The sequence below is a fragment of the Mus caroli genome, unplaced genomic scaffold (assembly GCF_978045245.1).
Source record: "Mus caroli unplaced genomic scaffold, Mus_caroli_1 scaffold_10, whole genome shotgun sequence".
Classification (NCBI taxonomy): Eukaryota; Metazoa; Chordata; class Mammalia; order Rodentia; family Muridae; genus Mus; species Mus caroli.
The window spans coordinates 81,975,450-81,989,831 of NW_028227265.1; the positions used below are offsets into that span (position 1 = coordinate 81,975,450).

General features: G+C 42.3%; 1 protein-coding gene across 8 annotated transcripts in view; it reads left to right on the plus strand.

Annotated features, from left to right (window-relative positions):
- The window catches only part of Tenm3 (teneurin transmembrane protein 3), a 623,557-nt gene that overhangs the window by 536,178 nt on the left and 72,997 nt on the right, over positions 1-14,382 (plus strand). For 6 of the 8 annotated variants that reach the window (XM_029480774.2, XM_029480777.2, XM_085843954.1 and 3 more), the window contains 4 exons: positions 1,640-1,666; positions 3,215-3,232; positions 4,136-4,282; positions 14,077-14,293. In XM_029480774.2, the coding sequence (XP_029336634.1) occupies positions 1,640-1,666; positions 3,215-3,232; positions 4,136-4,282; positions 14,077-14,293 (409 nt within the window). The remainder of the gene's footprint in view (positions 1-1,639; positions 1,667-3,214; positions 3,233-4,135; positions 4,283-14,076; positions 14,294-14,382) is intronic. The other 2 variants (XM_029480775.2, XM_085843953.1) reach the window with 2 other exon arrangements.

The following is a 14,382-nucleotide window of genomic DNA, read 5'->3' on the forward strand; positions in this document are numbered from 1 at the left end:
ATTTACCGTGTATTTTCCAATGCATTTTCTAATTTCAGCTCCTCCCTTTGGTATCTACCTGAGCCAATGGCAGACCTGCCTTTACTGTGCATCACCCCATTGCTTTGCATAATTGATGCTGTTTGCTAAATTAACCAGGACTGACTGGTCAGAAAACGCTCAGTCCCCTTAAACCTACTAATAGAGATTAGAATGTAGGTTCTGTCCTTTATCTTGTTTGCATTAACTGTAGCAGATCTGATATTAAAAACACACACACACACATGATATACTGGCCAGCTGTAATCAGTGTAACTAATTTTTATGAACTAAGAATTCCCTTGGAAACACTACCCTGCCTGAATCGGAAATTCTAGATTATTAATATCGTTATGATTACGTGCAGATCGTCAAATGAGCTATTATAGAACTCTTGCAGATTATATAATACTTAGAAGGAATTATTAAAAATTTGTATCAGTGTCTGATGCAGTAATACATTTCTCCTTTAATGCTTAAGAGATGAATTATGCTTACTAAGTTATGAATGCAGAGTAGACCTAATGTCATTTCTTCTTTCACCTTAATTTCCCTTGTAATGTATTGTCAATTAGCCATAAACGTTCTTATTTTTAAAGGCAATTCAGAAGCCTCTAATGGAATCCTGTGGCAAGGCGAAGGATCCTTTTATATACACAGTACAGATGTGTCAAAACCACTTATGGGTTTGTTTACCCACATGACACAGCCAGCAGCCCAGAGTGTCTCATGCGAAAGCTACCATGTAAATCATTCCGTTAAGAGTACCACTGCCACTTGCATATGTCAGTAATGAAAAATAATCAACATAAGCACCTTTGAAAAGCAATTTCAGATCATTAAAGATGTATGAATTTTGACAAAGCAAGAAGATTTGAGGCTTATTAAGAATATATTAGGTCTCTGCCATGAGTGACGGGAGAGAGGCTGTCTCAGAAAGATAAATGGTACACAGGCAGCAGAGATACAGTGTTGGTCCAGCTGGTCCTGTAAACCTGGTGAAAAAAAAAACCAGCCTATTTCAAGATGGTCCTTGAGACGAAACAATGTCTTGGACCACTCCTGTTCCCTAATGGACTACATATGTGAAACAGCTTGTCCGTCTGGCTTGGAGCCAAAGGCTACTGTAGACTCCTACAGGGCTTCATACACCCTTTTCCAAGTAGAATGAAAATACATTTGTCTGATGGTTTTTTCATTTCATTCTTTTCCTTGATGCCTATTTACTTATTAACTGTTAAACTTTGGTTACTGTAGATCTCATAGCAGTAAACTTCCAAAATTCTTTAGCCATAAAGAACCCCATTCCACCAAGTTCTGTGTAGCTATAGTCTTAACAGGACCGAGAACAGCATGTATTCCAAAGGACCCCTGCAGGGAGGTGTTAGCTTCCCCCAGACTGATCTTTAAAAGTGCTGCGTGGTTCCTGGCGTCATGACCACATTGACTAAAATTGAGAGTAGTGCATTTTTAGAAGATTCGAAGTACATCTCTGTCATGTGATGTGAGTCGATGTCAGCTGCAGCTCCTCGATTTGCATGTGAATTCTGAAATTTTCCTTGTCCCATGTGACACTTCTGAAATGTCTGTCTGTTCTTTTTTTCCTTTTCAATTTCCCAAGCTCACTATTTGGATAAGATAGTTAAAGGTACTGTATATCTACTCTTTGTTGACATATCTGCATAAATAACTATATAGCTGTGTATCAGATCGCGCTAGGTGTAACAGTAGACATTTTCATGCCTATTTTTGTAAATTATAACTTGGGCTTACATTGTGTGAGTTGCCTCGGATTTAAATTATCGGGACTTAAATTGTCTGTGTCTCATTTTTATAATTTTCGGTTCTCACAGATTTCATTCCAACTTAAAAACAATAGTTGTCACTAAAACCGAAACTGAAGATTGCAGTACATTTGCTGTTTTTTGGGTTCACTCTATTTTGCTTCAAAAATCATCATTGCTTGCAACTCAGCTAATGAGCCTTAAATTATAAATTAAAGAATCATAAATACTCTTATCACAGAATAAGAGCTGCCACCCTGGAGAACGTTCTGGCTAACATATGTTGAAAGAGAGAAAATCTCATTTCGCCTCGGACGGAAGCTTCTTTGGCTCGTTCTAAATGTGTCAGAATATATATGTAGAGATGATACCATCATTTCTCTTTTGTTACTCTTACAAAACTACAAAATCTCGTGCATGCCATTGCATCAGAACTGATAACGTTGCTCGGCAAAAAACAGCAGAGGCTCACGTCTTCAGTTACCCTAGAAATAGGTGGAGCAATGCTGAACGCAAAGAAAATCCCTCCCTCCCCCCCCCAGATGACCTATTTTCCTCTCCTTGTTTGTGTTTTCCATTAGAATATGAAAATATTCATGGCAATATCCAGGCTTTCCTATCCTGATTCCATGTGCAAGCAGTATACTCCTGCTGCACATTGGCAGTGGGGCGATTAAATACTTCTACTTCAGGAAAAACCACAAAGAGAACACACCGATAAGGAACACTTACCTTCCTATGTATGAGCAAATCCATAGATACAGACGGTAACTGTCTAAAGACAAAATAAGCCACAGAATTAATCTCATCCTGGCCTGATGGTATCCTTAAGTATCACTGTGTCAGAAGGCAACCTGCTTCCTGTTGGCTGTAATTGAAGAGCTTAAGAAACAGAACTGTCTCTTTGAGAAATTTCCTCCCCAGGCTCCACACTAGAGACCCAAACCTGAATAATCATTGGAATGCAGACTAAACATCTTACAACACATTGCTCCGTTAAAGCTTAGGTCCCCAGCAAGTGGGGTGCTCTCGGGATAAGGAGCTGTGTATCTACACCCCCGCCCCGTTTCTGGAGCAAGTGTTTTATTATATGTCTTCTACACCAAATGATTCACAGTTAGCCAAAGAGACTTGATTGCTAGCCAGGTCAGGGAAGGAATTTAGAGCATTTAATCCTTATTTCTGTCAGCACCATGTCACACTCATACCAGGGATCACAGAATCCACCTGAGCGTCATCCTTCATAAGTAGATCATGTTGGCTGCATGCCAGATGTCATCAGTAGGCAAGTGACAAAATTTGGTTTTTGGGGGGGGATAAAAAAAAATTATGTTAGGCTGAGACAATTATCAATTTTGGATATATTTAAATTAATGATTTCCCAAATTTTCCCTTCTTGCCCATAAAAGCAGACAAGATAGGATATAAAGGTAACAGCATAAAAGCCTTAGGGAGATTGTCACCAAATATCACCCCTCGCTATCTGTCTTGAAGCACGCCACTACCGTGTTTTTGTTTAGTCTATCGATGTTTTATTGTGGTCCTTATGGTATTTCATTTTGTCCGTCCTAAGTAATCAAATCTGCACAGCTATTACATTTAGTTGGAAATCCTGTTGGTCCCGTCCCATCCGTATGCAGCCTGAATCCTAATGTTTGTTAGAATAGACGCTAAAGCTGCTTCCCTTCTCCTGGGCTTTGCTTAGTCTGTGAAAAGGAATGTACTCTTGGCATAAAGTATAGTCATTACTCCTGACCTATACTTTGTGCAATTATTTAATACACTGTAATTTCACATGAATATTCGGCAACTCTGAGGCCAGATAAAATTAATGCTCTCTTTTTAAACACCAGTCATAAATTCATAGCCACACTCGTGTTCTTGAATTTAGGGGAATTTTTTTTAAAGCAACCAGGTGCTTTAAAAAGATGCTTTCTAGCAATGTTTGCAACAGATCAAAAATTGGAACAAGGGGGTCTGAAATTATTTTCCTGAGGTGCTTCTCCAAACCACCGACTAGACCTTGTTTCTTTGTAAAAGGGGGAAAAAATGTCAAGTTAATTTTGTCTGGCCTGAAGCTACTTAGTGGGTCGTTGCATATATTTCTGTCCTACACAGGTAAGTGGTGTCTCAAGGGTCAGGCCAATCAAAGATGCCACTTTGGGTAAGAATTAGATTCCTTGGATAATGTTGCTGTTTCTATCCATGTGCAATTACAGTCTTTGTGCTGTTTATAAAGGCCTGTTCCCACTCAGTGTCCTGTATCTGTTTCCTTCAGACGCAAAGTCTTTCAATCCTCAAATCAGCGGTTTTTCCCTTCCTTGTCTTGACAGAGGGTTGCCCCGGCTTGTGTAACAGCAATGGGAGATGCACACTGGACCAAAACGGCTGGCACTGCGTTTGCCAGCCAGGGTGGAGAGGAGCTGGCTGTGATGTAGCCATGGAGACCCTCTGTACAGACAGCAAAGACAACGAAGGAGGTAAGGAAGGCTGAACCTGGAAACAAAGTCCATGCCAGAGCCTGGGTTCCTAAGCTACAGTGACTGCTTCAGGATCTGTTGGAAAGAAAAAAAAACCAGATCCCTGTAGATTAGATTGGCTGAAAATGTGTGACTGCTGATGGCTTGATTGCACTCCCTGATTTGCCTGGTGATTGTCATTCAGAAGAGGCAAGGTGAGGGAGCTACTGTATATAGAGTCCATTGTTCCCCAGTCCTTCAACAATGGTATTCAGTGAGTTGGGAGTTGGGAGAGCCACAGAAGTATTTTAATAACTAAACAAGCCAGATGATACCAGACATTTTTTTTTCAAACTCTTCTGTTGAAAACTGTCGGTGGGGGAGGGGGGCTAGGGGGATGGAGAAGAAGAAAAGAGGACAGCCAGAGAGAACAGTCCCCTCGAAGCTGAATTCCACTGTCTTTTTATCCTTAACTTTACACCCCTGTAAAAGGATTGTGATATTCCGCCCAATTTAAGCCTTCGGCTAGGAATAATTATTCTCCCCTTTGAGCACATCCCCCATGCTATTGTATTTTAATTTCAGAGAATCGAGAGTGGGAGTTGGTGATGGAATGGTTGCCCCTGACAGCTGTTTAATTTTGACAAACCATTAGTAGCGACTCTGGTGGCGGGTGGAGTTGCTGTCTGAGTCTGAGATCACCTCCTCGAGGCCTTGACTTGTTCCAGCCTCCTCGGCCCTCCAAACCTGCTCTTCTGGAAGCTAGTCCTCCTGGCCAGTAGCGTTGGCTTAGAGAGCACAGATTTTATAGAAGCAGGCAGATCTTCCCTCCACTATGAAGTAATTAGATGGCATTCGGCCACATCTGTAACTCAGCTCTCGATTGCGTCACCTACAAAATAGAAATAAAAGGCTTCGAGGGTTTTAAGTGAAAAGATGTGTTTGGATTTTCAGCATGCTGCAGCCTTTGTCCTTCCGGTTTCCCCTCTTGGGTTTCCGGGGTGCCTCTCTTGACTAGGCCTAGAAGGTAGCCAGAGACCGGTAGAGTGGGGCCTCCTCTCCAGTGACTGAGCCAGCACCCCCCTTAGCAGCAGGCATACCCTCCACCACAGGCAACTTGTTAACTTTCTTGCAAACTGTTTGACAGATCTTCCCCAGTAACTTTCCTTGGCTATCAAGACAAGCCAGTAACCTGCTGCAAAAGCCTTCTTTCCTGCCCCTCCCTCCCCTAATGGATTCCAGCAGCCGCTAACCCTCAGAGCTTTCCTAGCTAATAATACCTTGTTGCCCAAACTCCTCTTGATCACGTGCTCACAGGAATGGCAGCATTAATCCTCTCAGAGACATAGCCCAGATGGCGACCTAGCTCCTTGCTTTCCCCAAAAGAGCTCCAATCCCATTGTCTCTGGCGCCAGGGGAGGAGAGGACTCTTTCTCCTTGACTGTGCATTCCAGGTTTTTGTAGTCCTCTAAAAGGAGATTACTTTGAGAGGGTCCTGCTTGCTCTCAGAGGGATGCAAACTGCAGACCAAGTCTGTAGAGACCAGGCAGAGTAATTTAGGGGCTAATCAACTCTTTGGTATTGTTATCAGCCAAGGAGATTTATCCTTTTCCTCAAAAATTTATCAACTGTGAATTGGCCCCATTCCCCTTTGTTTATTCTTATTAGCATGAAACTCTACTATCTCTCAGCTTCTCTCTCTGAGGGGAAATCTGAGCTGATAGAACCACTCCTGTGAATTCTCTATTATCTCACAGAATTTGCATGGCCCTCCCTAACCTAATTTTGTTGTTCTTCAAAGACAGAATCTCAGCGCTGCCTTCATCATACCCTGAGGTGGTAACCTGGGTGCCCGGTAGCCCACGCTAGAGGGTTCTTTGATATAGGTGCATGGTAGTGCCTTGGAGACAGTATCTGTCATACTAAAGACAAGCAAGATGCATTACCTATCTATTCAGGATAGTGGGATCGTGTGACAAAAGGAACAACGGGGCAGAAGACTTAAATTAGGGTGGTACAGAAACTGTAGGACATCTGGACTGTGGGGTGTTGCAGAGCCATTATCTACGTTAGGTTTGATGTCAGAATATTGAATTAGCCAGTACACCTCTAAGTAACTTGATTTGGCATATTAAGTAATTGAAGAGGAGTGGGTGAAGAGGTTGATTTGTTCCTAGCCAGAAATTAAACATCCTGTGTGTGTGTGTGTGTGTGTGTGTGTGTGTGTGTGTGTGTGTGCGCACGCTTTTCTTGTTTGAACACAGTCTTTGAAAAAGACAGGGAAGGTAGGTTTACCATTCCCAAAAGTGACAAAGATAGTATGGCCAAATTGATAGGCTAATACAATGTATAATGAATATACACGAATAGATAGATAGATAGATAGATAGATAGATAGATAGATAATTCATAGATGATAGAGAGATGATTGATAGATGATAGATAGATAGATGATCGATGATGGATGGATGGATGGATGGATGGATGGATGGATGGATGGATGAGTAAATAGGTAGGTAGATCGGTAGGTAAGAGACAAACGTGTGTTTAGACTAAAACAAGCAGGTACAGGGAAATAGCTAGATGTCTTCTTCCCTAGTGTTTTCCTCTACTCCACACTAGTTTTCCTTTTCCCATTCGGACCAACCCCATCACCACTGTCTGATTATAAAGAAGGAACGACTCACTTGCCTTCCTGGCTCACTAAGAAGCTACCGATCCTTGCCTTCCTGGGTCCTTCCTGTTGTCTTTCGGACATAGTGGCTCTCCGATTTCCAAACACTGGACAGGAGCGTCTGAGGGAGCAGGAAGAAGGAACCACTAGTAGGATGGATTGAGCCGAATCCTTATTCACTGTTCACACCTATGCACTCACAGGAAGTAAACCTGCGGCCATGTCCTTTTAAGGTTCAAACAGCTGCCGTGTACGATGGATGGCTGTGGCCTTTTGAAGCTAAGGGGAGTCTTTTCCTCATGGTAAGGTCTCTGACAAAGATCTCTGCTCTGGGGAATTGACAGTCATCCCCTTTTCCAAAGCAACTCCATATTTCGGAGAGAGGCCACTGACGTTTAAAAATATAAGCTAAGTAAATAAAATGGTGAGTAATAGCAATGGTAAGAGATGGGAGAGGTTAAAGGCAAACAGAATCATAAAAGGTTAAGTACCCCCTCCCAGAGACTCCGAACATTATCAGATTGACACTCGGCATCTCTAGTTATCATGGTAGAGTATTGGCTTGGGAAAAGTGCTTACTGGTTTGGAAGACAGTTGGTTCCTACATGAGGTTAGCGATTCGGTTACCATGAACCTTTTGGCTGTCTGCATGGTTGTCCTAATTCATCTGGCTGCTCATACACTGTTAGTTATTTGGGGGAGTGGGTTGTGGTTCTTACTTTGCTCCTGCATAGTAAATTGTGGTGAAAACACACAGTGTTTGGTGAGGGGAGGCTGTGGGGGAGGGGTATGTGAAAGAGAAAGAGAAAGACATTTTTGCATATCTATTGACTCTGCAATGGGTGGTATCTTTTGTCATATGGATATTTTCTCAACTAATATGAAGTAATGTTTTATGCAATTTATCTTTTCATTAATAAACTCTAGCTGTGGTTTCTGAACAAGATTCTTGTAAGATTATACATAGACATACAATATGTGCCAGAGTTTCTTCTGGGTTGGGGAGCTGGGGGGTTTTTTGTTTTGTTTTGTTTTTTGTTTGTTTGTATTTTTATAATTCTATGTCTTTCTAAATATCTATAGTTGATGAGTAATACTTTTTTTTAATTTATTTATTATACATAAGTACACTGTAGCTGTCTTCAGCCGCGCCAGAAGAGGCGTCAGATCTCATTATAGATGGTTGTGAGCCACCGTGTGGTTGCTGGGATTTGAACTCAGGGCCTGGGGAAGAGCAGTCAGTGCTCTTACCTGCTGAGCCATCTCGCCAGCCCGAGTAACACTTTAGAAAATTATTTATTTTTATTTTATGTCCATTGATGTTTCCCTGTAAGGGTTTACATGAGAGTGTCTGATCCCCTGGAACTGGAGGTGCAGACAGTTGTGAGCTGCCATATGGATGCTGGGTTTTGAACCCAGCTTCTCTGGTAGAGCAGCCAGTGCTCTTAACAAAGTCAACCCACAGGGCATTTCTACTTGTTTAGATAAAGTTCCTGCCTGCAAGGTAAAGGACTTGGATTTGTTCTTTAGAGCACATGGGATTTTTGGTTGGTTGGTTGTTTTAAGTTTTTTGTTTTGTTTTGTGTTTTTAAAGCCAGGTATGACTGCATATAATCCCCACTGCTAGGGAGGCAGAAACAGGCAGTCCCTGGAGCCCATTGGCCAAACAACTTTATCTACTCAATGACAATGAGTGCACAGAGAGAGAGAGAGAGAGAGAGAGAGAGAGAGAGAGAGAGAGAGAAGTATAGAAATTTCTAACAAAGAGAAGGTGATGTAGGTAAATTGGTTGGTGCCATCCATGAAATTAGAAATGTAGGGGAAGGAACAAGGCTGGAGAGGAAGGAAAGACATGGCTGAGACATGTTAGGTACCTGAGATATGCTTGGCTTCTCATGCCTGGATAATATGCAGCTAGAAAGATCTAGAAGGCAGATTTTTTTATAGGTCAAAAATTGATCCCACAGGAGCCGAGAGCATAGAATCTATATGAATGTGAACTCTTCCCATAGAACAAGAATGTGGCGGAAGTCAGATTCCATGCAGTAGTGTAGAAAGGAGCCTCAAACACATGTGACCAAATGATCACTGGGAAGAGGGATGAGCAGTGCGCGACACACTGATAAAATCTCACAACCACAGCCCTGCCTCAGCACTGGAACCTTGCAGGACGTGCGGAGCAAAGGCGGTAGACAGTAATTACCCTGAACGAAAAGAGAAGGCTTATATCTCACCCACACACACACACACACACAACCCCCGGTCAGTAGATGAAAGTTTTAGAAACAAATTAAAATGCCCGTTCTTCAAAGAAAAAAAAAAAAAATGAGCCGGGCGTGGTGGCGCACTCCTTTAATCCCAGCACTGGGGAGGCAGAGGCAGGCGGATTTCTGAGTTCAAGGCCAGCCTGGTCTTCAAAGTGAAGTGAGTTCCAGGACAGCCAGAGCTATACAGAGAAACCCTGTCTCGAAAAACCAAAAAAAAGAGAGAGAGAGAGAGAGAGAGAGAGAGAGAGAGAGAGAGAGAGAGAGATAGTCTGGGGAAACAGAGCAAGCTAGGAAAAGAGCCCAAGTTTAATAATTTGACTGAAGGTATACTGATTAAATATGACAGAAAAATGTACCAAGGATGCTGTAAAATAATTGAAAATGTTATAAAAAAAAATAGGGCAGGGTGGAAACCTGGAGGTGAGAGCAGAGGTGGTCCATTGTGGCCACAGGCTGATGATCTTTGTAAATAACCTCCGACTGAAACTCTGCAGTTGCCTCCATCCACTTAGGTATTGTCAGCACCTTTGCAGGGACTGCTTCTTAGGTACATGGCTCACAAAACCTAAAATACCCCCTGTTTGGCAATCTATAAAAATAAACTTAACTAACCGCTATTAAAGACCAGCAGATGCCTCAGGGAAGACAAGAAAGTCTTTAAAATATGGCAGAATATCACTAAAGCAATAACATGAGGAGGCGAATGGAGGAAAGCATAAATGACACATCTACTTTACATCAGAGTGCCACTGATAATGCAACCTGACGTGAAGAAAGGCTCTTCACTAATAATGAAGGTTGCTGTTCAGTGAGCTTTGACATTTCCTGATCTCTCAGTTTTTTTATGATTAATGTTGTTAAAAAATGGCGTCTATCCCAGCCAAATGTGAGCCACCGTAACATTCTTGAGACTACCATGGAATCCCAGTGATTTTTGAGAAGCTATTCCACAGAGACAATTTTGCAACGCTGTACATTTGGGCAAGTGCGTGATCAACTTAGTGGTACCAGATAGGCCTCTCTGCTGTGAGCGCAGACAGAGAATGAAAAATGTCTCCTCAAGTTATAGGAAGCCAGATTCATAACCATCCGTCACTTGCTTGGGCAAGTTACTGATAAACTCTGCTCAAAAAAATAACAAACAGTGTGTCCCTGCATCTCGCCCGTTGAAAATGAGATTCTCCCTCTGATGGATGTTAGCAGAGAGGCTTGTAAAAATGCATTTCCGACTGATTAGTTCAGAAGGTGTCAATCCCGTGCAGTTTTATGACCTGCAGACTACACGCCAGATGTACATTTGCTTTTTATAAACTAACAAAGATGGATGGCCAAATCTGAGCGCTCCCCTTCAGCAGCTGGACCACATACTGCCTAAGGGAGGGCATTGCAGGAGTAGTGGGATGGGAGCAGTTAACTCTTAATTTACCAGATTAATGGAGATTAAATGTAATATTTGATGGTGCTTTCCCTTGTGGAGGAGGGTTCATGTGGGGAGGTGCTATAGAAATATAAAAGAGCAATGTTTAATGATTCTCTCAAGCATCTTTGTTACACTCTAAAGCTACTCACCTAAGTGAGATAGAGCCCACAGAAACTCTACATACAGTCATAGACCACCACTTAATGGTTAAAGTTGGTTTTCAGGGGTTGTTTTATTTTGATTTTGAAGCCAAAAATGGCATAGAAGCAATAGGTTAATCATCTACTGCTTGAGAGAACTAGGTCTTGAAATCTATGCTTCTATTCCAAGAGAGGTAGAGGGAAAAAAAACTTATCATATTATTATTATAATATATCCTCATGAAGAATAAGGCCTCAGCACAGCCTCATCTTTCTCCCATTAGAAATATCAAAAAATATTTATACATTTTTGTCATCTTTATGGCTTTTTTCAGTAGGAAAGAAATATTTTTGATGAATTTACATGAAATTTCAGAGCTCAGTTTCATTTGATTATCTTAACACGTGGTTTTAGAGTTTGTTAAGGAAATAAGTGCTCTGCTCCAAATAGCCACTAACCCGTGACCTTCAGAATATGCACTATCTACAGAAATGTGGCACCTATAAAGAAAAATACGTAATATCTCTCATCAGAAATTCAGAACCATTCACTCGTATGTGTATAAAAATTATCACGGTCCTTTAAAATGCTTATGTAAGAAGAGACCAGCATCATAAACATATGTCAGGTACGCCCCTATTGAACTCACTTCCCCCCGATTTTAAAGGAAGTAACAGAGAGAATTTTAGCTGCTGTCTGTGGATGAGCTCAGCTTCTTCCAGTTTCAAGGGATTACAAAAACATCCAACCCAAATTGACTTTCAAGTAAAAAGGAATGCCTTAGCTTCTAGAAGGCCAAGGGCAGTTTACTAAAAGACCCCAAGGAGGCTGGCCAGCCACTGTGTTTATGGCCTGCTGGGTTTTGCTAAAGCCTTTGACTCTGCTTATTCTAGAACAAACCAGTTGCCAGATAGGTCCTGTGGTGGCAGAAATATGGCTGCAGCCATCCTTACTCCAAAACCTTATGTTTCATCCCAGCGGACGTCAGGGCCAGAGAGGCAGAGGCTCTCTGTTCACATAGTTCCTGAAGTCACCCTGACACTTTTAGTCCCTGAAATTTCGGGACCACGATGAAGGGAGTGTGAGTGCGTATGCGCATGATCTGAGAGCTGGAGAAGCTAAATATCAAGGAAGATTCAAGGAAGGGCAGGAGTGACTAAAGTAAACAGAAGATCTCTGTTCTCCTTCAGGCAGACACAGTGACTAAGGGTCCTACCCCGTGCATCTCACGACTCTTACCTCTCCTGGGTTACTGGTCACCTCCTCCAGGACTGAACATTTCATCTATTTCTTTTGTTAAGAGAAAATGTAGTATGTTTTTTATTTATTGTGAAGAATATGCATGTACTACAGCAGGCATGGGAAGGTCAGAGCACAGCTTTCGGGAGTCAGTTCTCTCATTCCACCATGTGGGTGCTGGAGATCAGACTCAGGTCAGACACACACCGTGGTGGCAGGCATGTTTACCCACTGAGCCATCCTGTCAGCTTATCAGCACTGTTACCTCCTGTCTCGGTTTGCCATCAGATAAGGAAAGGGCAAACTGAGTATAGTATAAAGCAAATAAACTTTAGGATACCTTTTAAATACCATAGGGTTTTTTTTTTAACTTGTATAAATAAAATATAGGCATCATCTAAATATTTTTTCATCTGGATTTTCCATAAGATCCCCTGCTCCTTGCTGGTAAAGTAGCTACAAACTGTCTTGTCAGTTACTCAAGAATGTTTGATGTCTTCACACTAGTTTTCATTAATCTTTTTTTTTTTTTTTTTTTTTTTGGTTTTTTTCGAGACAGGGTTTCTCTGTGTAGCCTTGGCTGTCCTGGAACTCACTTTGTAGACCAGGCTGGCCTCGAACTCAGAAATCCGCCTGCCTCTGCCTCCCGAGTGCTGGGATTAAAGGCATGTGCCACCACGCCTGGCTTCATTAATCTATTTTAAGAGATACAGTTACCAAGAGGTCCAGTTTTATGTATTTAACTGGTGATCAGACTATGGGCTTGGGGGGTGGGGGACATGGCAGTGACTGACAGCCACTCGCATATCACATGGGTGGTGATAAGCCTCATGCAGAATATATTCAGGCCCGAGATGCATTCCAAGACCTGCATCACCGGACCATTTGATCACTGCTCCAGACCTCTGAAGCGTTCGCTTATCCTGGTTACCTAATGTTAAAGAGAGGGGATCCTGAGACATGAGAAACCTCTGTTGTCATAACAAGGCATGTGATTTAAAATAGCCCTTTTATTGCACCAGACAGAACATACTCTGAAGAGATGGCAAATGATGTCATAGAACAAATGATAAACCCGCAGCATAATCATTTATTACCACTATTAAATGCTATGTACTTGATGGCATTTTCCTTGCAGCCCAGTTTTCTGTGACTGGCAGCGCACTGGGCAAGCAGGTCGCACTAGCAGGCAGCAGCGCTAGGTCTTTTGAGACCACTGACTTGCGTGTAGCTCCTTGTTAACAGAAATGTGTCATGTGGCACGTGACTGTGAACCACCAAGTGTTCCTTTGTAATATTCTTAGCGAAGACATTGGTGACTGTACCCGTGCTCCTTTATGTCACGAATATCGTAGGTCCAGCTTCCATGGTAGACATTATTATAACCTCCATGATCATGACTAATTTACATTTGCTATTTTGTTGTTGTTGTTGTTGTTGTTGTTGTTGTTTTAATAATACTACATTTTAGGGGTAGTAAAGAAAGAAATCAATTTGAGAAATGCCTTACTCCCTGCTAGAATGTCATTTACCCTTCTTAGGAGAACTGTTTCTATGGGAGATGGCTGGCTAAACTCACCCGCTTTATGTTAGCGTGTTCGTGATGGCTTCTTCACATCTCTCCCTTTGCAGTCCTTTTCCCAATTTTAGAGCTTCAACGTACACGGATCCCTGTCTGTTTTCTCTGTGTGCCTAGTATGGGAACTCCTGGGGCATTTCTCTAAAACATAGACAGCTTCAATAATTGTGTTTACAACTCGTCTTGATTCCTTCCTGCTAGTAAGGTGTACTCATCAGTAATGCACATTCCTCACTGGGAATAAACGTTAAACAGGATTACTTTCAACCGTTCTCAGTCTCGCCCTTTACTTTCTGTAAAAGCAGATTCGAGTGCAATGTCTGTATTTCATCGGGCTTCCAAAAGGATGCCTCGCAGAGATAGCCATCAGATACACAGTGGCAAATTAACTGACATGAAACAAACCCGCCAGTAGACACAAGTCACCCCACGCTGTGCGTGGCACACGGAGCAGATCCGGCTAGCCGGCTAACCGGTGTGCTGTTTCCTCTGCAGACGGACTCATCGACTGCATGGATCCTGATTGCTGCCTCCAGAGCTCCTGCCAAAACCAGCCCTACTGTCGTGGCTTGCCTGATCCTCAGGATATCATTAGCCAAAGCCTTCAGACACCATCTCAGCAAGCTGCCAAGTCCTTCTATGACCGAATCAGTTTCCTGATTGGATCGGATAGCACCCACGTGCTCCCTGGAGAAAGTCCGTTCAATAAGAGGTTAATGCTTGCTTTCCTCATAAGGGTCTTGAGAACAGTTCTGCAGGCTTTGTGTGAAATGCTGATGGGTGTGTTTGAGAAAACTGCTT